The sequence below is a fragment of the Pristis pectinata genome, chromosome 23, assembly GCF_009764475.1.
Source record: "Pristis pectinata isolate sPriPec2 chromosome 23, sPriPec2.1.pri, whole genome shotgun sequence".
Classification (NCBI taxonomy): Eukaryota; Metazoa; Chordata; class Chondrichthyes; order Rhinopristiformes; family Pristidae; genus Pristis; species Pristis pectinata.
In genome coordinates this window covers 17,705,496-17,732,133 of record NC_067427.1, presented here as the reverse complement: position 1 = coordinate 17,732,133, position 26,638 = coordinate 17,705,496, and the positions used below count along the sequence as shown (strand labels likewise).

The 26,638-nt window shown below is 39.5% G+C and overlaps 2 protein-coding genes across 2 annotated transcripts; both read right to left on the bottom strand.

Annotated features, from left to right (window-relative positions):
* Positions 1–445: 445 nt before the first annotated feature.
* spout1 (SPOUT domain containing methyltransferase 1) lies at positions 446–17,112 on the bottom strand. Its single transcript, XM_052036823.1, has 12 exons — positions 17,005–17,112; positions 13,941–13,983; positions 11,980–12,093; positions 10,821–10,980; positions 9,952–10,041; positions 8,973–9,022; positions 6,950–7,080; positions 6,528–6,600; positions 5,231–5,329; positions 5,033–5,135; positions 3,643–3,790; positions 446–1,526 (listed from the first exon to the last, which is right to left on the bottom strand). The coding sequence occupies exons 1-12, from the start codon at positions 17,047–17,049 to the stop codon at positions 1,452–1,454; spliced, it is 1,131 nt and encodes a 376-aa protein (XP_051892783.1). The 5' UTR covers positions 17,050–17,112; the 3' UTR covers positions 446–1,451.
* A 2,065-nt stretch (positions 17,113–19,177) lies between these two features.
* endog (endonuclease G) lies at positions 19,178–24,518 on the bottom strand. The gene is made up of 3 exons (XM_052036774.1): positions 23,868–24,518; positions 21,561–21,670; positions 19,178–20,439 (listed from the first exon to the last, which is right to left on the bottom strand). The coding sequence occupies exons 1-3, from the start codon at positions 24,402–24,404 to the stop codon at positions 20,157–20,159; spliced, it is 930 nt and encodes a 309-aa protein (XP_051892734.1). The 5' UTR covers positions 24,405–24,518; the 3' UTR covers positions 19,178–20,156.
* Between the last annotated feature and the right edge of the window lie 2,120 nt (positions 24,519–26,638).

Below are 26,638 nucleotides of genomic sequence, written 5' to 3'. Positions count from 1 at the left end.
CAAGATTCATTAAGAGAGGACAGCCATACTAAACTTTTTTTTGCACTGAATCCTAACCTGGAGATACTGACTTCGAAAGTCCAACACAAGGGTTCATGTTCTGGACGTCAACCTGGCAATCCATATTATTTTGTATTTGTTAATTGTTGCTTTTTAATCTGCCTGTAAATCAGTATACATATCTATAACACAAGTAGCTTGATACTTCTAATTTATTTGGAACAGAAAGTTATATGTGCCTTTTTATGAACCCATGAAAATTAAAACTATTGGTGCACCTCAGAGTCATTTAGAATATGCAGCAATTTCACATAAAATTAGAAAATTAACAATGTTAGTCAGCATATTCTTAAGGTAGCTTCACAGATAAGGCAATATCTGAGTAATTATAAGTTGTTTATATTCTAATATTGTGAAATATGGTGGACTAGAGAAACAAATGTTTTCAGGAAGTAGCATTTTCAATTCCATGTTTTTGATGAGTCAATTGACCTGACAAATAACTTGCTCAGGCACACTAATGTGAAGCAGTTACCTTTGGTATATAAAAAAACACAAGTATTAATTTCATTGCTCCCTTAAATTTCTACACACCAAATTTGAAGTCCTGAATCAAGGCAGCTGCCAATGGAGCAGATACTGATTAACATAATGGGTACTTGATGGTCAGTATTTCCATAGTGAGCTGAGGGTCCTATATTTGTGCTATGTATGACTCTAAGTTGAGCCCAAACACCTTGGCTAGAACTAAACAGTCAATAAGATTCTTTGAGGATTCAGAGCAATACAGAAGATGGCAGGAAGAGGGAAATTGGGTAATCCAAAGAGAATTATAAAATCATGAGAATAATCAATGGTCTGCCCCTGATCTGTGACAATTTCTCCAAAGTAACAGTTCAACTAAAAATCAGAAATATTTTAAAAAAATAAGCCTTTACTCCACATATTACGTCAATAATTCATCATAAAAATACAATTTAACAGCCCGTGGTCTTAGACTGGAGTGATTCTGCATGGCAGTCAATACACCTGAAATGTGACACTAATCAGTGACTCCAAGAAGGGTAACAAGAAGCTTTCCTGATCCTACTCAGAGATACTATATCAGCTTGTCTATAAAACCATTTATTCTGAAATTGACAAAACACCAGAATAGCAGTTGTAAGATAAGTCAGTTTGGGTCCTGTTCTACACATTCTATAAAATTACTTGAATGCTTGAAGATGAATAACATGACCGTTGGAAAATATGCATTATAAATCTTCCCCAATAGTTCTTTTAATCTGGTAAACATTCTCCAGATTCCTATGTAAACGTAGCAACACATGATGGAATGGATCTCTGTAATATAGAGATAAGCAATATCTGTCAGGAGAATGAGCAATGGCTGATAATTAATGATCCTCCAAGGTTAGAGTAAGAGAGACGTGTTGTAAAATGTTTCCATGAATTCAACTTGAATCGGCTCTTCTGAGTGCACTGTCAATCTTTGGTCGTAATATAGAAAGAGTGATGAGAATAGCTTCCTGGAAAAGGGCAAAAATACAATTTGCTGTAAAATTCAATCCCTAAACATTGAGATATTGTTCTAAGTGGAAGGACTGGTGGGAATGCCAGGCATTTATCCACAGAATGCAAGTGACTCTGGAAGGAGACACATGGGAATATTTGAGTATTCATTGGGAATATGGGCCATTAGCCTCTCAAGATTGTTTAAACATTCAATGAAAGTTGAACCTAGCTCCATATTCCCATATTTCCCAATATCCCTTAATACCTTTGGTTAACAAAAATCTGTTAATCTCAGATTTAAAACTAACTGACGTAGCATTAATTCCCATTTGTGGAAAAGTTTGATCATCCTTTCCTGTAGAAATATTTCCTTATTTCAATTGTGAAAGGCCTGGTTTTAATTTTTGGATTAAGTTCCTTAGTCTTGACCTCTCCAAACAATGAAATTAGATTAATGCCTACCCTATCAATTCCCCTTAAAATCTAAAAAAAATCAATTAAAACACTCCCTCAACTTCTAAATTTGTGGAATTACTTCCCTAATTTGCGTAATCTCACCTCATAATATTGGAATCCAGATGTCATTCTGATTTAAAAACTGCTCTATTCCCTCCGAGACCAATGTTTTCTCTTTAAACTACAACACACAATAACTGCCCACAATATATTTCTTGTGATATAGCTATGGTTTTCTCAGTATAACTGCGGGAAAACCACTACTCCCTTGCATTCAGGGTCTACATATTAAAGTCCAACATTTTAGCCATTTTGCTTATTTCCTGTGACATTTTAATGATCAACATACATGAGTCCCATGTCTCTTTGTACCTCTACTACTTTTAGCTTTTAACAGTTTAGCAAATTTTTAGATTAAAGGTGTGTGACTTCATATTGGGGGACTCGGAAATCCATTTGCAGTTTTGCCTACATTCCATTAATGTGTGTGCAAATTAATGCTTCCAACTACACAGCGAACAATGCCACTTATCCTGTCAAGCAAACTCGAACATGGCTTTTTTTAATCCCATCATCTAAATTCTTTACATGGTGAATAGTTGTGGTCTCGATATACACCCTTGTGGGAGATAATTAGCCAATTAGAATATGTGCTTATTATCCTTACTCTCCACTTTCTGTCACACAGCCAGCTTCCTAGCCACATCAATAATTCAGCTTCAACTCCTCAATTTTAGCTAACGGTCTCTATGATTCAGCCTGGTTCTTAATTTAAGTGGAGCAGCAGACAAGCATGGAAAGTAGGTGATTTGTCCACGATGAGAATTTTCCAATTTATAAAAAATGGAAGAAATTAAATTTCCATGTTCAAATGTTTCAAACACCTGACAGACTCAAACAAGTCACTAAAAGCAACATTGTTCTGGAGACCAGTAAAAGAAAACTTATTTTGCGTGGTCAAGTTTGAAACGTCAAAGTCATAACTTCGATTTCATCTCAATTGTACTGTTTAATCAAAGGCACACCAAACTGGCCCAATAACGGAGGAACTCAAGATAGAAATATTGAAGTTTAATTCAGATGCCTGCATATAGCTATTGCTCCACAACATGAGTTTAAATACTGCTTGAAGAATTTAGGGAGGATAATTAAGGTGGTTCAGGCAGTCTCACCCAACCCAACAGCCAGATCACAAATGGTGAGAGGTCACAGTTGGTAAAACTAAAACCTAAATTTCATTTCCTGCAGTATATTTTTGCAGGAGATAGTCAAACTGGTTTTGTACAAAACGTTGCCCTATTTTTTCTTAATTTTTCTCCTCTTCTATAAAGAGAAAAGGCAGAACTCATTGAGACTGCATTACATAGAATATTAAAGCAATAAAATAACTGAATTACATCAGCAATTCTTAATGTCTCCAAAGCACTAAGTCACAAATAACATGCGACACCAAAAGTATTAAAACTTCTACTCTCTTTACATAAGCATGTCTGCCATGATTGATAATATTAAATAACATGATGGTCTGGACCATTTTTATGAAAATTATTTAGGTACACAAATGCCTGTATGATGGATAATAGTGGGGAAGATACTACCTTGGATGTTGAGTACATAATCAGTGTAGTTACTGTGTAGCCTACCAGTGAGATTTTTGAGCAAAATGAAACAAACCTCAGTGCGGATGGTACGGCTGCCTTGACCAGGACAGGTGTTCAGGTAGTGGTGAAAGAGGACACCAGGCTCTGTAAGCTTGAGGTTTTCATCAGCATCAACACTGGCCTCAAGTCCCTGAAGACCACCAAACACTACCAACATGTGCCTGATACAAGGGAAGAAAATTACACGTACTGAGTCAAATCCTGTAAAGAGAATAAGAATGGAACAATGGCCCTCAATAATTAAATCAACAATAAAAGTGAAACATTTTAAAAATACAGCTGCGAACTTAATAGATGGCAATCATCCTAAAATATGCTGCAATACTATGCCGCTGTTGAAGTTTGGTTGTTTGTAAGTGGGTTTGTACCTTAAGGCTATTAAACAGTAGCATCATAAAATTAATAACTTGTCACTGTGAATTTTTCTTTGCAGATTGAGAATGATTGTGCCCTTAAAAGAAAGCAAGCCTAATCCCAATAGTAGGTGCTGAGGTGAATTAGAGTTTGAGATCTTAATGTGCTGGCTCAGTAGGTGCATAAAGTAAACCTATAGGCAGAGCAGGCAAACGATGCTCCCTGGGAGTTGTGGAATCCAAAAGTAAGAAAATCTTATTGATATTGTACAGAGCTTTGGTGAGACCTATTGTGTGTAATTTTGCCTCTCCACCTAAATGTTATACTTGCTTTGGAATTAATAAAATTACTCCTAGGATGAAAAATGGTTCTGTGAAGAGAAACTGAGCAAGACTTGACTCAACTCAATGGAGTTTAGAATAATGAGAGGTTACCTCAATGAAATATAATAGATTGAGAGGAATTGACAGGTAGATGCAGAGAGGGAAGTTTCCCTAGAACCAACAGGGGTGGAGGGAAATGTACATTTTGGACACAAAGGAAACAAGAGGATATGGGGACTGAGCAGCCAAATACATGTGAGACACAGGATTAGCCATGGATTTACTCAATGGTGGATCCAGCTTGAGGGACATTTCTTTTCCCCTTTTTTCCTCAGATGTTGATATTAGATCAGGGAACCTACAGGGGAAGGGGTTAAGTCAGAAGCAGAATGTGATGTCTCACCATTTCATTAAAAATTTGGGTGGGTAGATTAGATAATTACATCCTGCTTATCGTATGCTAATACATCTCAGAGATGGTAGTGCAGAAGAGTTCTATCACTTTATATTTTTGGGGATTATGTGGCAAGAAAGAAGAAAAGTGAAGAAAATTCCACAGATAAGAAAACCACAGTCAATGTGATTACAAAATAGATTCTGTAGTAAATGGTAATCAGATAAGGTTATTAATAAAAAAAACATACTCGTGAACCTGCCGCTTTTACTAAATGTCTGCAGTCGCTGAGAAGTAACAGTTTAAAGGACAAGGCATAGCTGACATCTTACCTGAATGAGGGAAGTGTAGTGTTGTCAGTGTTTGACCCTCGCTCAGATGTACCAATTGTAAGATCGTAGCCATCTTCGAATGGGCACTCTGTAAATACAGCACCTACCAAACACAGACAATCAGGCCTTTCCTCTTTTTAAATTTTCACTATTGGTTCAGTAACATCACCAAGATTCAAAGGAAGATTTAGAACTCACTGAGGCAAGAAGCAAGTCGAACCGTGTAACCCCAGTAAAGACCAGACTCTGTCCGGGGAACATGAGGGGCGACAACTGTACCCTTCAAATTTTTGGCCTCTGAAAATATTTAGAAGAACAACTTTCAAAACCATTTGGACCGTCAAGAAATTATACCTCTTTTTAGGACAGTGAATCAAAGGCAAGAATGTGAAATATCTCACTGCGGTAATTTAATCCAATTCCAAGCAATGGTCTAATAGAACATAATGCGGATGCACTAATGTTCCAACAAGCAAATTTAAGCTATTTAATAATCCCCAAAAAACAAACCATTAAATTCTAAATAACATGGAAGGGGGTAAAAAAGCTGTGGAATTCAATGCCCTCTCCTTGCAATAGATCCTGTGTTCTAAAGTACTATGCCACTGGAAACAAAGAAACAGAAGTAGGGCACTTAGCCCCTCAAAATTTTTTTTTGTACTATTCAATGAGATGGCCGATCTGAAAACTTTCTTTATCTGCCTTGATGCTATGCAAATTAGTCTAGCAAAAAAAGCTATTGATCTTGGATTTAAAATTATTAACTGAACTATGGTCTCAAGCTTAATGTGGGAATGATCCATATGTGTAACACCCTTTGCCTGAAATGTTTCTTAAGTTCTCTCCCGAAAAGCCCAGCTCTGTCGACTCCATGGAAAATATCATCTTTACTACATTATCAGTTCCTTTCAAATCCTACTAACCTAATCAATTCACTCCTTTTAATGTTCCAGTTTTACAAGTCTTATATATGATCTTGCCATATAACTTAGGTTCCCTGTTAAATTTGGACTGCACTCCTTCTGGTCAATTTCTCCTTTCTAAAGAAAGATGACAGAATCACAAGCTGAACCAGCAGATGGTGGGTGGTCTGGGACCCTTTCAACTGCCTTAGTACACATGCACTAAAGTTCACAACTTGCCCCCTGTACAACTGACATGAGGGGTTCATTCTGCCATTATCATAACTATAAAAAATATTACTGCTAAGGACTAACTAGGGTTTGTAACAGGATGTCTTAAGTTTTACACACTGACCTTCTAGCTACAAAGACTAATACTACATTAGATATTTTGTTAGTTTTTTGTATCTACTTCAATGATCTAAGAAATACAGGAGTAATTTACAAAGTTATTGTCCCTTCTTACACTACAGCTACAACTGGGTGTTGTAAAGAATGCTTCTAGAAAGTAAAACTGGATTTTTTTCACTAGTATAACTTCAATTTCAGGTATAATAACTAGAAACATAATCAGCATGTCCTGATCTTCTTACCTGGGTTTTCACTCTTGTGTAATTGAACTGTAACACGGAGGCCAGGTTGAAGTTGTCTGTCAATCTGTACTTCCTAATTTAAATTAGAAAAGCAAAAGTGGAAAAATTCCAGTGCAAGAATCTTGTGGAGCAAATTTGACCAAATGGAGGATGTTTTTGCAGGCAGGAGAGTGGGACTATTTAGACTGTTCTTTCAAAGAGTTAACACAAAGGCTAGGGACCAATTGGCTTCCTTTTACATTGGATGACATTATGATTCAAGTCCAAATAGATGGCATGACTACTCATTAGCATGATCAGGAACTTGTTTCGATCTCCTGCTAATGTTTAGGAATGATGCATTGAAAACAAGGTACAATGCTTTGCACGTATTCAAATTACAAATCAGTATTTGCATTGAACTTAGATCCTAATATACAAACCTTTCTCATGCCACAGTTGACAAATGATCCTTTCTTGGGCTTAGATGGCCTATCAACAACCACCCCCTCCCGATATTCTGAATCTTCGTCAATCCTCATATGGTGTGGGCTGTCCAGTGGATTCAGGAGACCTAGAGCACAATATGCAGAAATACATCCAAAAGAAAATAACTGAAATAAATCTGAAATAAAAGCAAAAATTGATAGAAAAACTCAGCAGGTCAGGCAGCATCTGTGGAGAGCAAAATGTATTGGTTAATGAGAGCTGGGAAAAGTTAGAGACACAACAAGTTTTCAAGATGCAAAACAAGTATGAGTGGAGGAAAGAAAATAAGGCAAGGTCTGCAATGGTATCACACAAAGGCATGTTAATTCACTAGTTGCCAGCACTTAGACACTTCTTTTTAGATCAACAAGCAGGTGAGGATGCCCATCGCCTATCTTTTGATTGGTTGCTCACTGATTGGCAGAAGCCTCTGCTACAACGTACAGCTTGTGTAACCTCCTGGCCCTCAGGCTGGCCAATGGCACCATTGGGGATCCAGGCAGACCCATTAGAATGAGCAGTTTACTTATCATTATGACACAGGAAAGCCATTTGCCCCATTGAACCCAGGCTAGCTCCCAAAAGAGCATCAGTCCCAGTCCCCTCACCTATTTCTCCTGCTCATGCCCATCATCTTTTTTTTCCTTTTGTCATTTGTCCACACTACAGGATAATTTACTGTAGCCAATTAATCTACCACAATCTTTGGGATGGGGAGAAAACTCAGAGCACAAAAAGAAAACCATTTGATCACAGGGAGAACGTGCAAACTTCACACAGACAACAGCAGAGGCCAGAATCGAACCTAGGCTCCTGGAACTACGAGGCAGATATAAAAGCTGCACCAACACGCTACCCCCGCTGGTTCAAATACTGGAGGCAAATTCATGACTTTTGAAAGAACAGTTATTGATCCTAGTTTACAATCACTAAAATAGTGGTTTTTGAAAGCTTTTTCCTGATTCTGAGAGTGCAGTGATTTCTAATCTTAAATCTCTTTCCACTGTTTTCAAAATATTTAGAAATATCTATGAACCCCAGGTTTCACTAATGTAGAGTCTACGATGCCCAGTATAATTAGGTCTGCCTTACTGCTGGTGCTGCTAAAGGTACAGAGATTCACAGATCCAGATGACTATTGTTGCTTTGCACTTCTTCACCTTCTCTCTGTTTCATTGCAATATCAGACAGCATAGTGCCCAAGCCAACTATGTTGAAAGGGCCACCGAGAGGAATGTATATTGAAAAACTTAAATAGCGGCAACCTGGGAGCAAGAAAGGGCCCATAAGAACACATGCATTGCAGTCTATGTGCACAAAGTGTATAACCATGCAGTGCATTACACACAGTGAAATAAAGTTTCATAAAACATCTCATTTATAAACAGTAGACCACTCTTTAAGTATCCCCTCAACAGATGGGATTAAGTCCTTGATTTTAATAACTGTGCAAATTAGCCACTTGAAAAACTTGTGATTTTCAATAAGGCTTTCACCCTGCAAGCCCTTTTCAACCAAACAGCTGCTGAACTCCACTGGAAGGTCGGAAAGATACATGCTTTTCAGGTAACAACTTGAAGAGGGGAAAAGCACGCAATATAAATTAATGGCGATTGGGCAATAAAATTTTAACACATCCTTCCTCTTTTATGTTCATCTACTCTTAAATGCTTCTATGCCAGTCAATTCAACCCCTCTAGGTGATAGAGAGTTTCACAGTGTAACCATCATCCGGGTAGCTTTTCTCTGAATTACTTGAATTTATTATAACTAAACAATGAAATAATTTATAAAGCACTCTTACATCCTTGTGACATCCCAAACTACTTCTGCAGTTATGTAGGCAAATGTAGCAGACACACAGGCCATACAAAACCAGGCACACAAACACAGAGCCACTTATCTCACTGCTGTGCAGTTCACTCACTCCATTTATAATGTGTTGCCATCTTATGGGACCATAATAGACTAGTTTACCTGCAAACTGTAAATCCTGATGTTTTGGAAAGAAGGATTTCCTTAGGTACCTGGTTACAAGCAAAAGATAAGAATCTTTAATTATACAGAAAAGTAAAAGTTCTCTACATTCACAACAAAACCTGGGGGTTGGTTTCTGAACCCTAAATAGTATTTGTTGATTTTGTAATCAAATGGGCAACTGGAGTGTGACTGTAAGCTGGATTCCTTTAATATGCACTGCTAATGTAGAGTCTCAACACTGGATAGAACTTTGATAGGCCCTTCCTGTGAGAAAGGAAGGCCTTGCATCAGAAAGGCCCTCTGAGAAAACTGGATCTGATGCATTAAACTACAGAGAATAGGATCTGGACAATGATCTCCATGAACCAAAAATCTTCTCTCCATCAATGGCTATTAGCAGTCTTTAGTAAAATAGGTTAGGACGCTTTTCACCCAAAGCTCGTGAATTAATTCCTTAAAGGTGCCAGCCTGTCTCATGTCCTTTAAAGCACCTAAAATTTTGTGTAAGCTTTTAGTGTTCCCAATTTACATCCTTTTGTTTAGCTCATAATAAACATTTTTCTGATTCCACTTCAGAGAAGCACTTTAGAGATTACTTGCTACAGTAAAGGACCTGCATAAATGTATGCTGCTCTTGTTGATGAACTACAGCCCTTCCTTGGGTTATGAACGCCCAGTTTACAGACACACCTGCACACAACCGAGCTCCCATAATATTATTAAGCTCAAAAGTCTGAACTACATACATATGCTCGTTCCTACGAACAGCAGAACTAGTTTGCTCTCCCTCTCTCCACTTCAAGTAATTATTCTTTCCTATTGGTCATATGCTTTTGATGCTATTCATTACAATACTATTGAGGTATGGTTACAATACCGAGCGATTTTTGTGTATTTTCTGACTTATGGACGTCTGTAAAAATTCGTTAGCCAGGGATGGCTTATAATGGCACATTTCCACTCCGAAGTGACTCACTGTGGACATTCAAGGTATTGCAGGATCCGTGCAAGTTGCACACTGGCATGTCCCTTCTTCCCAATTCCTTGGAATGTACCTTCCACAGTTCTGTAGTTACAAAGACAAGACCCAATTCAATACTCAATAATCAAAAGCTTCCATATTCCTTGTGTCTTCATCGTGATTATCACTTAGTAAAAGTGCTATATAAATGCAAATTAATAACAAATATAGTTCGCTCCCTTCAGTACAGGTGTCAAAAATTGCACTGTCCTGGAACTTTCTTTGGTTCTCAGACAGAAACTATCCCGAGTTTAAAACATCAAGGGAAGATTGGTCCAAGCTGTTCAAAATGTTAATAAGATTAGAGAGGGTTGATACTGAAAACTTATTTACTCTTGTGGGGTCATGCAGAACCAAGATTTATATTACATCCACTTTATATAGTAAGGTAATCAAGAAGCACATAATAAAATCTGTATCTCTTCCCTCAAAAGTTCATGGATTGTGGATCAGATCAGGGTTGGTAGGATTTTTGTTGAGTAACTGTATTAAGAGACATGAGGTAAAGGTAGATCAGAAGGCTCAACATACAGAACTGAGGTGATATAAATGAATATTGGATCATGTTTAAGGCAATGAATGGCCTACTTCTGTACCTTTGTTCCTTTTTATACATATGCACAATAGAAAAGCTGGAGCAACCAGATCAGACCACAGTTATTTTCTAAGCACACATGAAATAGAAATAAATTTTACTTAATAACCAAGATAAGTTTGAAACATTTAACACTACAAACACTTTTTGTATGTTGCAGAATTAAATGTGTATACATCAGATAAGTTAGCATGAGGTATGATTAATTAATGTTTCTGAGCTATCTTACTTTGCATCTTCTCCTTGTTCATCAAAGACTACAATTTCATCCACACAAAACACAGTGCATGCACGAGCTATCTGTCCAGCCAAGTACGTCCTTAGTTCTGGAGACTGGGCATTGTCCAAAACTGATCCTGGTAATGCCACACTAACAGTAGGCAGACGACCTAGAAAATATAAAAATCACCTGTACATATCAAAAATTAGTTGCTAGTTGGCACAGTGGATCATCATACACAACCAGTTGTTAATTCTTTCTGGAGAATGGTGAAGGGCTTATTGGATTTTCCATCGCACCAAAGGCCTAACTTTAAATTACAAGTATTTGCTTTTGACATAACAGTGTCAACTGTGAATGATTATTAAAAAGAAATCATCTGAATGAACAAGCTGCATAACATTTCCACGTTTTTTTTCACTGCATGCTAAACATTTCTGCAGGTCACTATTAAAGGTAGAGCTTTCTTATTGCTGGTCTTGTGCCACAGAAGCTATGGAAAATGCTGAATGCTTTGGTTATTGGTTCAATCAAGAATTAAAATCTGCATTAACAAAACACCTTATACTTTTTAAATGTCTCAAAATACTTTTACAAACTATTAGTTGTGAAGTACCTTCACATTATACATTCCATCACAGCAACATTTTTCCACACAAGAAGGTCCCACCATCAGCAATGAGAAAAATTCTCCTACTTCAGGTAGTGTTGAAGGAGGACTATTGACATAAAGAGCAAGATATCTCTCTGCTCTTCTTCACTTAAAACTTAAGCTGAAAGAATGTTTATGTATGATATTTCTAGCACTTGAATGCAAACTCTAATCAGCAGACAACAGAAAATGTACTCACATTTCTTTAAAACATCAAGCATCAATTGACTCTGTTAAAGGTGATTTTATTGACAAGTTCAAAAAATGATTTCATCTTTCTTTATAGTTACAATTTACACCCCCTATTTGTAACATTAATCATTGTGAAGACACTGTAAATTCAGCTGTTTTCTCAGATTTCCTCCACTAACTTGGCTAAAGAGAATGAAAGGAAGATCTCTGCTCATCCACTCAACTGTGTCATGGTGCTTCACAAAGGACAGCTAACATGGCAGCTTTGTATTATTTTAGAATTATACCCTTTACAATGAAGTTCCGAATCATTTTATTTTGTACCTTTCTGTTCCTTTTTTTCCTCTTGATCCTTTTCTGTTTTCTGCTGTTCCGCCCTTTGTTTCTCAAGCTTCTTCAAGAATTTCGATTCTTTGAATTGTTTTGTTGCCTGTCTTCCTACAGACAAAAGAAAAATCAACTCCTTTTGTCATCAACAGGCTAAATTGGCCGACCTATCACTGAACTCAAGACAGGAATTTGCCTGTATTCTTTTCCATTCTTGGATTCAAGTTCCATTTTAACATCCTTTACTCCAACATATGTTACTCCAACTAAAGGCACTCTGTGTTTAACACTAATTTGAAAATTAGCATGCTAGCAACAACTCTTTCTGGCTTTCAGCCTTCTCTACTTAATTATTACCATATGGTGTACCTGCACTGAACAGCAGTCAGGAAATGTTGCCACGAATGTGGATTGAGAATTGGTTGACAGACTATGAAGCAGAGAGTATGAATGAATGAGTCTTTTTCTAGGTGCCAGGCATTGACTAGTGGAGTGTTGCAGGGATCAGTACTTGGGCCATACACATAATAATGATTTAGATGAGAGTACAAAATGTAATATCTCCAAGTATGCAGATGACATGTGGATAAGGTGGACGGTCACAGTCTTTTCCCCAGGGTTGGGGAGTCCATAATTAGAGGGCACAGATACAAGTTAAGAGGGGAGAGATTTAAAAGAGACCTGAGAGGTAACTTCTTTACACAGAGGGTAGTGCGTACCTGGAACAAGCTGCCAGAGGAAGTGGTCGAGGCGGGTACAACTGCAACATTTAAGAGGCATTTGGATAGGTACATAGAGGGGAGGGGCTTGGAGGGTTATGGTCCAAACACAGGCAACTGGGACTAGCAGGGAGGATGCTGTGGTCAGCACGAACCAGTTAGGCCGAAGGGCCTGTTTCCATGCTGTATTACTCTATGACACAAAGCTGGGAGGTGGGAGGAGTGTGTGCTATGAGGAGGATGCAAAGAGGCTTCAATGTGATTTAGATAAGTTGGGCGAGTGGACAAATGCAATTTAACAGGGATAAATGCAAGGTTCCAAAAACAGAAGGTCAGATTAGATGAATGGTGATAGTTTGAGAAGAGAGAAGGTGCAACAAAACCTGGGTGTCTTGCTACACTAGTTGCTGAAAGGAAGTATTCAGCTGCAGCAGGCAGTTAGGAAGTCAAATGGTATGTTGGCCATTGCAAGAGGATTTTGAGTAGAGGAGCAAGAATGTTTTGCTGCAGCTCTATAACGAGACCCTATCTAGAGTTTTGTCTGCAGTCTTGGTCTTTTCTAAACTGATCCCGGGAATGCAAGTCAGATGTATGAGGAGAGATTAGGTCAGTTAAGCCTATATTCACTGGTGTGCAGAAGAATAAGAGGTCATTTCAATGAAATCTATAAGATTCTAATAAGACTAGACAAACTAGAAACAGGGAAGATGTTCCTGATGGTGGAGGTTCCAGAACCAGAAATGACAGGGTATGCCATTTCAAACTGAGATCAGGAGAAATTTCTCCATTGAGAAGGCATGAACGTGTGGAATTCTCTACCACAGTAGCCAGTGGAGGCCAAATAATTAAATATATTCAAGGAGGAGGTAGATATATTTCTTAATGCCAAGGAATCAAATAATCTACTCCTGCTCCTATTTTCTATGCTTCTATAATTTGCCAGTGCCTCCTCAGGAACAGTAAGAGATGCACAAGAGCAGCCAGAGGGGTCAATCCCTCCTACTTTTTCTTCCCTCAACATTTGGGAATTGGCTGGTTTCTTCACTTGTAAATGACATCAAGAACATTTACTCATGAAATAATTAGGGACTCGAGAGAAATGACAGTTAGAAACCATCCCATCTTCTTGGCTACAGGAAACCCAGGGTAATTAGCAAAAAAAAAACTGGAAGAGGAAATAGATAAACTGGAATGGAGACTTAAATGTAATATAATACAATGTAAAAATTAAATACTCACTGGCTTCTTTTGTTTTCCTCCAGTAAGCTCCGGTCATTTCATCCTGAGAGAACACCAAGGCAATAAATTATATAAACACATACCATGTGTGTTGATTAATGGAACTCACAAAAGGATGCAAGCTACTGACATATTGTTATCTGTGGAAGATACACTTCCAGTTTTAAGCAACAACATTTTTAGTTTCTTCTGAAAAGAAAATAAATTAATAGCACTCAGTTTTGTTATGTGTTTTGTATGAAAGTGCAGATGTGAATATTTGATTGGATCAGATAAGAACATAAGAGAAAGGAACAGTCCACGTGACCCCTTGAGCCTGTTGCACTATCAAATAAGATTGTGGGTGATCAGATCACGGTTCCACTTTCTTGTCTACTTCTCAAAAACCTTAACTGTCCCTTAGACGAAAAACCTCCCATCTCAGCCTTGATAATATTCACTGATTCAACCTCCACAGCTCTCTGGGGGAGAATATTCCAAAGATTCACAACCCACATAAGTAATTTTCTCCTTTCCACCTTAAATGGGCAACCCCACTTCCGAGGCTTCCCACTGGATTTCATTTGGAATTCTCCCACCTATTATTTTAAACTATACTGTGCAAGTATTTCTAGATTCTAGATTTCCTCACGGGGGAAACATCCGCTTAGCATTTACCTTATCAAGGACCTGCTACTCTTCCTTTTGCTGTGCTCCGATAAATACAATTGAAATATGTGATATCACTTCAAACCCAAGCATTAGTTGCACTTTAAATGCTATGAGCCTGTATCATTATTACAGATGATTACAGAACATTACCTGTAAAGGGTCAGTTTATCTGTGCATAAGAAATAGAAGCAAGAGTAGGCCATTCATGCCCTTTTCTTTAATTGACCAAAGGCTTTACTGGCACATTGAAGACAGCAGTAAATTTCTTACTGATGGCTGGCTTTGCTGAAGCATAGCTCCTGAGATTTGGGAAGTGATCCAAGATTTCTAAGGTCTTCATTGTTTGAAGATGGTGTGGTGCAGTACAGCCTGGTTGGTAGAAAACCTTAGTTTTATGCACATTGAACATATGCTTTGGTAAACTAGTCCACAAAATCCTGGGGGAGTATGTTGCTTTTTGTTTGAAACGCACATGCAATGTAGTTAAAATAATAATGAAAGAATTCCAGCTGAAATCCAGTAGGAAGCTGAGTAGTGATGAGGATGCAAAAGGGCTTCAAGAGAATGCTGTCATACTGAGTGAGTGGGCAACAACATTGCAGATGGCAATTAATGTGCAAAAATGTGATCAGAAAACAGGAGCAGGAGTAGGTAACATGGCCCCTCAGGCCTGTCCTATCATTCAATATGATCATGGCTGATCAGCCCCAGACCTCGATTCCTCTTCTATGCCATTAATGGTAGCCCTCAGTTCCCTGATCATTCAAACATTTATCTACTTACGCATTAAATACCCCCATTACCCAACCTTCTGGGAATTCCAGAGATACATCACCCTCTGCAGAAAATAGTTCCTATGTACCTTAGTTTTATATGACCATGCCCTAATCTTGTAAGTATGTCCCCTCTTTTGAGATAATGGAAACACCAGCTCTACTCTGTCTTGCTCCCTCAGGTGCTTATATGTTTCAATAAATATCACCCTTCATTCTTTTAAACTGCAAAGAATATATATCAAATTTCTTCCACTGCTTGTGTTAGGACAACCCTCTCATCCTAAGAATTAGCCTAGTGAATCTCTTTTGTACTGCCTCCAATGCCAGTAAATCCTTAAAGGGACCAAAACAGTGCTCCAGGTGCTGGCCTCACCAGTACCCTTATTTCTCTATATACTTCCTTATTTCCAGCCCTCTTGTGATAAAGGCCAATATGGCTTCCTTACCACTTGCTGCACCAGCTTGGAAATATTTTGTGAGCTAGATCTCTCTGTACTTCACTCATCTGCAATCTTTCTCCATTTAAATAATAGTCTGCCTCTTACTAAAGTGCAAAACATTACACTTTCCTACATTAAACTCCATTGTCAAATTTTCATTCATTCACTTAACTTGTCCTTATCCTGTTGCAGGGTCCAAATATCCTCATTGCATCATCCTCCCCCAACTCACCTCACCTATTTTTGTGACATTGGCAAACCTGGATACCTTACACTCTGCCCCTCCTACAGGTCATTAATATAAATCATAAATAATTGAAGGCCACGAAGGCCTTGGGGCACTCCACTGGTTACATCCATCCAGCCTACCTGTTTATTCAGACTCTGCTTATTATGTGATAACCAGTCTCCAGTCTGTGATAACACACTTCCCCTAATACCACAAGCTCTTACCTTGTGCATCAGACTTTTATGTGGCGTCTTGTCAAATATTTTCTAAAATCCCAAATACACTACATTTACATATTCCCCTCTATTGACTCTGCTTGTTACATCCTTGAAGAATTCTAGCAAATTTGTCAAACATGGTTTACCTATCATAAAACCATGTTGACTTGCTTTAATTATGTTGAGCTTCTCTAAGTAACTAGTTATTTCTTTTCAGCATCTTGCAACAATAGTTATTACGCCAACGAGCCTATATTTAACTCTATCTTCACTTCTTGAACAATGGAAATGTCATTGTTTGATGCTTAGATTTCTTACTCATCACCTCATCCTGCTTGAATTTTATTTGGCTAAAGGTTTGGAAAAAGACTGATCCTGACATTACTACCTGGTTGATTAATTGTAAATCTGAACACTGTGATCTGTATCTGCGAACTTGGACAGGAATTAACACCATTTAAAACTTTACTTTCACCCATTGGATAAACTATTGGCACTGCCATCGTTTATTCTGAGTGTGGGGATAACAAGAAAGAAACTTCCACCAGTAACGAATTAAATCAACTCGTGCCCAGCAACACACGCCGGTAACGTGTGTTTAAAGAGGGAAGCTGAACCCTTCCCCACAGCGTGGTCAGGGGAGACCGCAGGGTTCCTGGAGAGCCCGTGAACACCTGCAGACCGACCGTCTCTCCCTGTTGTGTCCCTCCCTCCATCTCTCCATCTAACGAGCAACCTGGGAGGACTCACTTGCTTCCCCTTCCACCGCTTCAGCGACTGCTGCAACTCGGACATGTCGGCTTCCACTCGGTAGCCAAGACTCAACAAGAGCCGCTCCTACTGGTCGCTGAGGAGGCCTAGCTAGAAAGCCGCTCTCCTATTGGTCCCTCCCAGCAGCTGCTCATCAGCTGGGGAGCCGACCTGAGTGACAGGCCCCTTTGCCATGTGCTCAACAGGTGAACAAAACGGGAATGAAATTTGCTTTACACTAGTGTATTGAGTGCAAATATTTAACGCTTCGTGTGATTTGACCCCACATGGGGTTGTGTGCGGCCTTGGTTTCCTTATCAGACAAAGGATGTTCTTGTCCTGGAGGGACTGCATCAAAGGTTTCCTCAGTCGGTTCCCGGGATGGCAGCACTGTGGAGCGATTGGGTGGATTAGACCTATACTCATTGGAATATAGAAGAATGAGGGGGGATGTCAGAGAAACCTATATAATTCTTAGAGGACTAGAAAGACAGGGGAAGCATGTTCCTGATATCTAAGGAGTCCAGACCAGAGGTCACAGCCTCAGGATAGGGGGTAATTGGTTTATTATTGTCACATGTACCGAGGTGCAGTGAAAAACTTTATTTTGCACGCCATCCGTACAGGTCATCACATCAGTACATCAAGGCAGGACAAGGGAAAGACAATAACAGAATGCAGAATATAGTGTTACAGAGAAAGTACATTGCAGGCAGACAATAAGCTGCAGGGCTATAACCAAGATAAGAAATTTATTCATCCGGATGGTGATGAACCTGTGAAATTTTCTGCCACAGAAGGCAGTGGAGGCCAAGTCATTAAATATATTTAAGAAGATAGATATATATTATTTGATTCTTTTAGCATTAAGAAGATAGGAACTGGATACTAAAGTGGATGATCAGTCATGATCATATTGAATGATGGAGCAAGCCTAATGGGCTGAATGAGCTACTCTTGCTCCTATTTTCTTTGTTTCTGTGTGTGAACTATGTACATGCATAATCTACATTGTTCTGTTGTTTGAAATTAAGTAATCTTGTTTTTTAAAAAAAAAGCCGCACCAGCTATGTAGCTGTCGCTGGTCAGGTCTGTCTCTCCAGCAACAAACCTGAATGCTATACCACTAGTGGAAGTTATACCACTACTGAATTTAGGCACTTTGATGTTGCTAGGATAATAATGACAGTGGATTCAGCCTGATGTACAAGTTCCTTTTGTCCAGATGGTCCAGAGCAGAGTGCAGAGGAATCACTAAAGCTGTTGACCTGTTGTGGTGGTAGGCAGATTGGAGCAGATCCAGGTCACCTCTGAGGAAGGAGTTGATTTTTGCCATAACCAACCCCTCGAAGCACTTCATTACAGTTGATGTAAATGCTACCGGACAGTAGTCATTGAGGCAGGTCACCACGCTCTTCTTGGGCGCCGGTACAATAGATAGCTTTTTGAAGCAGGTGGGAACCTCAGACCACAGAAGTGAGTGATTGAATATGTACGTAAGTACTCCAGCCAGTTGGTCCGCACAGATCTTTAGTACTCGGCTAGGTACACCATCTGGACCAGAAGCCTTTTGTGGATTCACCCTCTTGAAGGATGCCTGGATGTCAACCTGAGACTGAAATTACAGGGTCATCCAGAGATGTGGGGGCATGTGTGGGTGTGTCATAGTTCTTCCTGTCAAAGCATGCATAAAAGGCATTGAGCTCATTTGGGAGTGATGGGTCATTGCCACTTATGCTACCTAATCTCGCCTTGTAGGAAGTTATTGTGCAAGCCCTGTCACAGCTGTCAAGCATCCATCTGTGAATCCAATTTAGTCCAAAATTGCCTCTTTGCACTCGCAATGGCCTTCTGGAGGTCGTACCTGGACTTCTTATATGACTCTGGGTTGCCAGCCCTAAACGCTACTTTTCCACGCTGAGAAGGAAAAGGTACATTTAAATTTAAATTTGAGACATTTCAATAAAGCTGTAATTGTTTTAAAATGATAGAATTCAACCTGAATGAAGTCAATGTTGTGGTTCTTGAACTTGCCATGTTCTTTATGCAGCTCAAACCAAGGTGATGTACATCTGATTATGGCTCAAACCACAAAATCAGCAGTGACACCCTTACAATCAAAACTTAATTTTAATAAAAATTATAAACAATAAATATAAACCAAATGCAATGATCCTGGATTTTAAAAGTTGTAACAAACAACACACTTCAACGAACGTGGAACTTGACAAAACAAATTCTTTTTTTTTGGAGTGTGACCAGCAGCAAAAAGATCAATACAGTGATCACCTTGCAAAAATGTTTACAATTTTTACTTTTCTTTTCTCTACAGAAAGCAATTTTTTGACCACAATTTTGGATGTCCCCCACTGTTCTATTGCTTGTTTTCTGTTTACTGCATGTGAAACACTTTGGGGTGGCTTAAAAGAAAAAGTACTTGGTTATATTGCAGCTTTCACAACCTCAAAACATTCCAGAGAGTCAATGGAGTACTTCTGAAGCAAAAGGCAAATACTTGAAGGGTCCTGAGATAAAAAAAAACATAAAATGCTGGATGGAAATAGTAATTCAGGCTGTATCTGTGGAGAGAATGTTTCAGGTCATGTCCTAAATATTTTGGAAAAGCTAATTTCTGAACAGCAAGCACCCACAAACAGAGGGATTAATCAACCAGTTTGCTTTTTACAAAATAGGGCCTTTGAGGGACAAATGCTGCTAGATGAACTCTCCATTCTTCTTCAGTTAATGTAACAGGATTTTTTTCACCGCACTCACAACTCCAAATGGTGAATACATGCTGGCCTTGCCACACTCTAAGGAAAAAGAGCTGACCCATCTGATCCCCAGAAGCCACAATAAGGCCTAAAATAACTCTTAAGTCCAGTAAGAAAAACCGTAGAATATTCCAATAATAGTCATCTCCATGTTTACAGTGCTTCCTTTGCAGTTTTGAATTTAATAATAATGATTTCAGTTAAACAACATAAATAACATGAAAGCTGGATAAAACATCCAAATGAGGAGATAACCTAAATAAGGGAATTAAGGATAAACTTTATTTATTCAAGCCATAAAATGAAGGGGTACAATTCATTCAAAAATTATTCCCCATCCTGATAATTTCCTACCTCAGTCACTGCCCTATGTGCCATTTATTTACTACTGGCACTTATGGCTTTCAGGTTATTGGTTCTTTTCAGAATGTTGCTGACAAACAGAAGGCCAGACGCTCGCTCGATGCTTTCGATTGGCACCAAGAAATTTTCAAGAGGAATATTCTCTGAAACTGGCAGATTTGGCATTACATATGACCGCAGTTCAATTTCCCCGCTGTGCTTCTCCAGTATCACCACTTTAAAGATGTGTGTTGGAACTGCAACGTTATTCTTCCCGATGACCTGATACTTAACATATATCTTTCCATCTGGCTCCCTCCTGATCAAAACATAACCAAACAACTCCATTTTAAAATAACATGGGATTTATACATGGCTTCAGAAAGTCCCAAAATGTTTTATATTCAAAGCAATTAAGAAGGGCTTTGTTGTAATGCGAAAAACACTGTGACCAATCTACACACAGCAAGGTTTTACAGGCAACCTGGTAATCAGTTTAATGTTGTATTTGGGATAAATATTGGCCAGAGAGAATTCCCTTGCTCTTCTTTAAAGCAGTGATCATTTACCCACATTTAATAAGACAGGCAGGGCTTCAGTTTGGTGACTCAGCTGACAGATAACACTCCAGTAGTGCAGTATTAATTGACAAGGAAACTCAACTTAGTGAAAGTGTCATACAGTATGAACACAGGCCCTTCAGCCCACCGTATTTAAGGAGTTAATGGATTTGGGGGAGCTGCTTCTTCATGACATTGTACAAATCCCTTTTCACTGTACCTATGAGTGTTTATTTTTAAGTGGGTAGAATGCAATGTTGCTAATTCCCCCATTTTCCTCTATATCTTGCAGTTGGTGTCTAACACCAAGTAGGTGACCAGCTGCTGAGACTGTAAGGCCTGACCTCCCAATATCCCACACTTATTCCTGGCCCTCCCTTCTCCAGAGCAGAAGCTGCAGAATTCGGGAAGAGGCTAGCACAGGATTTGGTGGCGTACTATTATTCTACTCTTGTCACACCCATTCTCTTTCTCCTGCTCCTCCTCAAGGTGTTCATTCATCTCTTTACATCACTTAACCAAAGGTGGCAGCTTCCTCTTAGCTCACCCAAGTTCACCATGTGAATCTCAGCAATCCACAAGGTTATTTGTTGAACAAATTCATTGCAGAAGAGGCTGTCCTCGTCACAGTCCCCACAAAGTTTGCAGAAAGGTTCTCTGGATAGTAATAAGGAGCAGTGAACCTTTCCCAAGCTGCGGAGCAATATGTTGCTCTATCTGTGATCAACTAACACCAAATGGATACTTGCTATGGCATCTTCCTCCAAAGTAAGACTTTCACCTCCAAGCTGCGAAAAGTTACTTTTTTTTTGTTTTTAAGTGGCTTAGATTATGGGTTTAATAATGGATCAACGGCTGTCCTAAGCAACCAGAGACATACCTCGGCAGATAAAGGGGTCCAGTGCAAACATACACATTTTTGTTGTACTTGGTTAGGCTCCGGCAGTACTTCTCCAGATTGTTCCAGGCACTCTTATTTAAATTAGGATTCTAAATGAAAGTAATGAAGTAGATACATACTAAATTTAGCACAGAAAAAGACAATACATAGATAGTAAAATGTGTTTTTGTGTGTGGGTTCATGATTCAATTTGACAACAACATGGTCACAAGCAGTTGGTTTTATTTCTCCAGAGAAAATCAATATACATCAGTATTAAAATAATAGTTACTAAAATGAAAACAAATTCCAGCACTGTTCTCTGAATGTATCCCTAGGATTCATTTCTTTCTCTTAAGGTGAAGAGAAGTTATGCTCCAGACTGTATTAACATCCCTCTCAAAGGCTGCTTAGTTCTCAACTGCAAGAAGCTGTGACTTTACCATAAATTTACTATATTTCAGAATTGAACACATGCTTTCCCCTACAACCCATCAGATTGCTGTGACCACATTGTAGAACCAGTGAGAATGAAGTTATTGACCATGATATGCCATTCCCTGAAGCTGTCTATTTGTCTGTGGAAATATTTCCTTATTTCTTGGTAGATTAGAAACACATTCCCAGTCTCCAGCTCAAATTTGTCAGTGTTTCAAACTTAGCTTTTCTGTGTTAATATTATTTTCCAGCATTCCTCTCAACTGCATCCATGACTACATTTATATACTCACAAGTGTTTTATACTATATTATTACTCTGTAACAACATATGATTAGAGTACTTGAATAAATTTGAAATGTGACATCTGATAAATGTAGCAAATTTAGGAAAAACAGGTGATACTGAACTTAAGAGTTCGCAAAACTCTGTCCCTGAGGATTTCTGTTTAAATCTTATGTCTATTGTAGATTAATTGAGACCAATTGATATGATTATTTAACAACTCTGCTAGTGTTTCATCATGTGATCAACAGGATGCTAAATGGGTGCTGTTCCTTTTGACTAACAATTACCATATTCAAGTGTAAAAGTAACAGAATGTTAAATTACTTGAATTGCTACCGAAATGTCATCTTGCCCACTGCAATCTTTCACAATGCCAAAAGAAAGCTAAACAGAAGGGGCTGTGAAAATAAAATAAACAATTAGGAAGGCAGAGAGGGAGCAGGAAGAATATATTGGCAAGTTAAAATATAGAAAACCCTCAGCCATTTCATAAATATGTAGTGAGAAAAATAATAGCAAAGAATGATTAAGATCTACCCAAGTGTAGAGAAATTAGTAATTTGCAACCCTCTACATAAAGGAGATGGGATGTAGACATTGACATTGTGGATATTGTGGAAGGAGTAGGTGAAATACTGTATTATAGTAAAGAGAGAGAAAGAGACAGAGACCAAATAGATAAAATGCATCTTGAAGGAAGCAAGGAAGGAAATGAAAAAGGATCTGAACTTAATTTTCCTAATCCTCTTTGATTAGAGGACTGGAAGACTCCGAATGACTTTAAGAATCTGCAGCTGGGACAAAATGACAGAGAGAGAAACTGAAACATAACAAAATAAAACAAAGGTATGGCCATATTTACAAAAAAGAGGATTTTACTTTAAATTATTGAACTCAGTATCAAGTCCCAATGGTTGTAACATGACAAGGCAGAAGATGAGCTGCTGATCCTTAAGCCTGATCCTGAATATCTTTGGAGCAACATTGAAGGCCAAAGGCAGAGGTCAGAATAGCAGTGGGATGGAGAATTAATGTGACAGGTGACTGGAAGGTCAGAGTCACCCTTGTGAACATAAGGGAGGTGTTCTGCAATGTGTTCACCCAATCTGCATTTGTTTTTTCCACTGTTGAAGAGATCACACCATAAGGACCAATGTACTACACTGATGTGCAAATGAAATACTTCCTCACCTGCAAGGGCTGTTTGGGTTCCTTGATGGTGGGAAGGGACAAGGTGAAAGAACAGGTAATGTATCTTCCACAGTTGCACAGGAAAGTACTGTGAGAAGGGGAGTGGCCTGTGGAGATGGAAGAGTGGACCAGGGAGTCAGGGAGGGAACAGTCCCCACCGAACTGTCTCCTCCCAGCCAGAACAAGGATAAAGTTTCCTTGTCCTCAACCGGAGAAGCAATAATTCATCTGTACATCTCCTATTTCTTGTATTGCTACCGCTGTATTGCTCCAGCAGATTGTTTATTGGTTCTGTGTCTCTCCCCACTGATGCTTCCTGACCTGCTGAGAGTTTCCAACATTGTCTGTGTTTCGGATATCTAGCATTTGGAGTTTTGTACTTCTATTTACCTGCGGTACTATGTTGCTGAGGTAAAAGGTATCATCCATGCATTTCTGGCTCTGCTTATGGTTGCCGGCTGCTGCCAAGTGACCCCGGTCAAAACCGCTACCTTTGTAGTCGCCGTTCTGTGCTCGGTGGTATTCGTGCACAGACTCGTCCTCCCTGAATTCACTTCGACTGCGGTCGGAGCAGGACTGGCCCAGCCTGGCCGTGTCCAATTGCTCTAGTACCCACAGGGCATTCCTGGTGCGTGGGTCATAGGCCAACACGTATGATTCGCGTGTCTTGATGTGGGACAGAGAGGGGAACCCGAACTTCATGATTTCGGTCGTCTTGCCGAGGCTGGGCTGAGCCGGACCGATTGGTACCAAGGACTCGTTGCCAATGGCATCCGCAGTTACAGACGGGATCGGAATCACAGGGAGACGGAGGAGGTGATCGGAAGCCTCTGGGTGCCGGCGGGTTCCGTATCCGATCCCCAAACCGGCTCCCGCAGCCAAGGAGACTCCCGCCAACAGCCACCGTGAGCCGAGGACGCGGCGCATCCCGGGCCGGCGTCACTCCCCGGGAGATACTCTCTTTTGTGAATGGAACTTTGTCACTGAGACACGACCTTGCGCATGCGCCGCGCCCAAAATGAAATGTAACAGACGCCAGGAAGTGACGCACGGCTCTAAAGGGCAATGCATCGTATAACACACCAAATTCACATTAAAGGGCCCACTGGGAAGATGATGGCTTGTGACATGCTCTTTTGGTATGAAAGGCTTTATCGTTAAATACGACCAGACGAAGTTTGACAACAACAAACTAGATGCTGGGGAAACTCAGCGGGTCAGGCTTTCGGGTCGAGACCCTTCATCTGGGCCAAGTACATGTTTGCCCAGGTGCAATGAAAAACTTACCTGCAGCAGCAAGCCAGGCACATAGCAATCAGGTAAGCAGTATTCACAAGAAAACATAAACAGCATCTTATTCGTTGCTCTAGATTCCAGCAGCTGCAGTCTCTCGTGTCTCCGAAGTTTGAGAGTTATTCATTTTTTCAGGATCTGGGCATTGCTGGCAATAATTATTCTTATGCACCACTTTGAGACAGTTTATTCTCGCTTTCCTTTCCATAGATGCTGCTTTTTCCATCATCCTGGTGCCCCCGGTACCAGATTTGTCCTACGTTCTTGACCCTTGGTCGCCGAAAATGGGGAATGAGATTACCCACTTGAAGACCCGCTCCTAGACCTAGGAATGACATACTGGTTCAGGATGAGCACCACTGTCTTGTTACGTGCATGAGTGTGAAGAATGAGAAACCTTTGTTAATACGGTTAACTAACATGGTAAAATCAGCAGGCTTTGCAACAGCTATCTGGTAATATATTTGAAATTTAGTTGTGCAATTTTAACAAAATTCATACTCAACTGGCTGAATTACTCAATTAAGTCTCGATCGCGACGACTCTTGGAGTTGCTTCTCCGGATGAAATTACTTCGACGCAATGCCAAGCGCGCGTCCATAGAGACAACGCAGGGAGAAATTGCCACAGAGAATGTAAAATTGCCAAGTATTAAACAATGAGTGAACACTCCATTAATCCGGTAAATCCTGGACTTCGCTGATGCGGGGCCAGCTAGTTTTTTTTACACTATTGGATTGATAATACAACACACTTTTAATTAACGTTGTTTTCGATGTTACACAATGGAATAATACATTTTCCAGTGAACCCATTTAAGTTTAAAAGGAGGGCAGGCTATGAGGTTCCGGTAAGTTTCAAGGGAATGTGGGAAACAGAATCATTTGAGTATCAAGGGATTTTAGAGGGTCCATTTCTTGGGCCTCTGCAATTTATCTAAATTGGCTACGATATTGAATAAGGTAAGAAAGTGAACCATGAGGCGAAGGCAATCTTCCTCGGTATATACGCACAGGTTGAGAGGGTGGGCAAGGTGGTGGCAGCTGCAATAGAAATTGGGTTAATATGATATGGTGCACTTTAATAGGAAAATTATTTTTTGGAACACAGACACTAATACATTTTGATTTAGAGGGTTCTTGATACTTGTGAGATGTAGAAACATGCAGCTACAAGCAAGGAGGAAGAATAAATCAAAAGTATTGTCTCATATGTTTGTTAAAGCCTCAGATTGACCAGACTTTGAGTATAGTGCAAAGTTTTGTACTCCATACCAAAAGAATGAATAGCTCCTTTTGAGTCACTCCACAGTAGATTCGCTAGATTCCTGGGATAAAGGACTTGTCGTATGAGAAGAGATCAGATAAAATTGGCCAATACTCACCAAAACAAAGAACGGGAGGTTGACAGGACAGATGCAAAGAGTCTCCTTTCTTCTAGCTACAACAGGGGAACAGTCTCACGATGACATGAGAAATTTCACAATGAAGAGGGTTGTAAATTTGTGTAATTTTATCTCATGTCATTGTTTATTTAAGGCCAAGATAAATGGACTTCATGGGAGTAAGACAGGAAATTAGGCTTGAAGATCAATCCTACGTCTAGGATTGGATGTTCTGGTCCAGGTCAAAATTTGATAGCCACAGAAAGAAACCTTAGGGCAAGTGACCAAATGTTTGGTTAAAAGGTAGGTTTCAAGGAGCATCTTGAAAAGGGAGGTGGAGAGACAGAGAAGCTTATGAATGGAAGTCTAGAGCCTGGTGCCTAGGAAGATGAGACTTGAATGCAAAGTGACAGAGCGATGAGAACTGTGGATGGACAAGTACTTGCAACTAGTGATGCACAGAGACTACATAAAGCAACCAAAA

Coding starts and splice junctions, on each gene's coding strand:
- spout1 (XM_052036823.1), bottom strand. CDS start 17,049: ATGTCCGAGTTGCAGCAGTCGCTGAAGCGGTGGAAGGGGAAGCAA. Junction 5,136..5,230: donor TCGACTTGCTTCTTGCCTCA/GTGAGTTCTAAA, acceptor TGTGTTTGGTAG/GTGCTGTATTTACAGAGTGC. Junction 3,791..5,032: donor ACTACACTTCCCTCATTCAG/GTAAGATGTCAG, acceptor CCCTTGTATCAG/GCACATGTTGGTAGTGTTTG.
- endog (XM_052036774.1), bottom strand. CDS start 24,404: ATGCGCCGCGTCCTCGGCTCACGGTGGCTGTTGGCGGGAGTCTCCTTG. Junction 21,671..23,867: donor TCAGCAACATAGTACCGCAG/GTAAATAGAAGT, acceptor ACTTTCATTTAG/AATCCTAATTTAAATAAGAG. Junction 20,440..21,560: donor GGACCCCTTTATCTGCCGAG/GTATGTCTCTGG, acceptor TGTTTTGATCAG/GAGGGAGCCAGATGGAAAGA.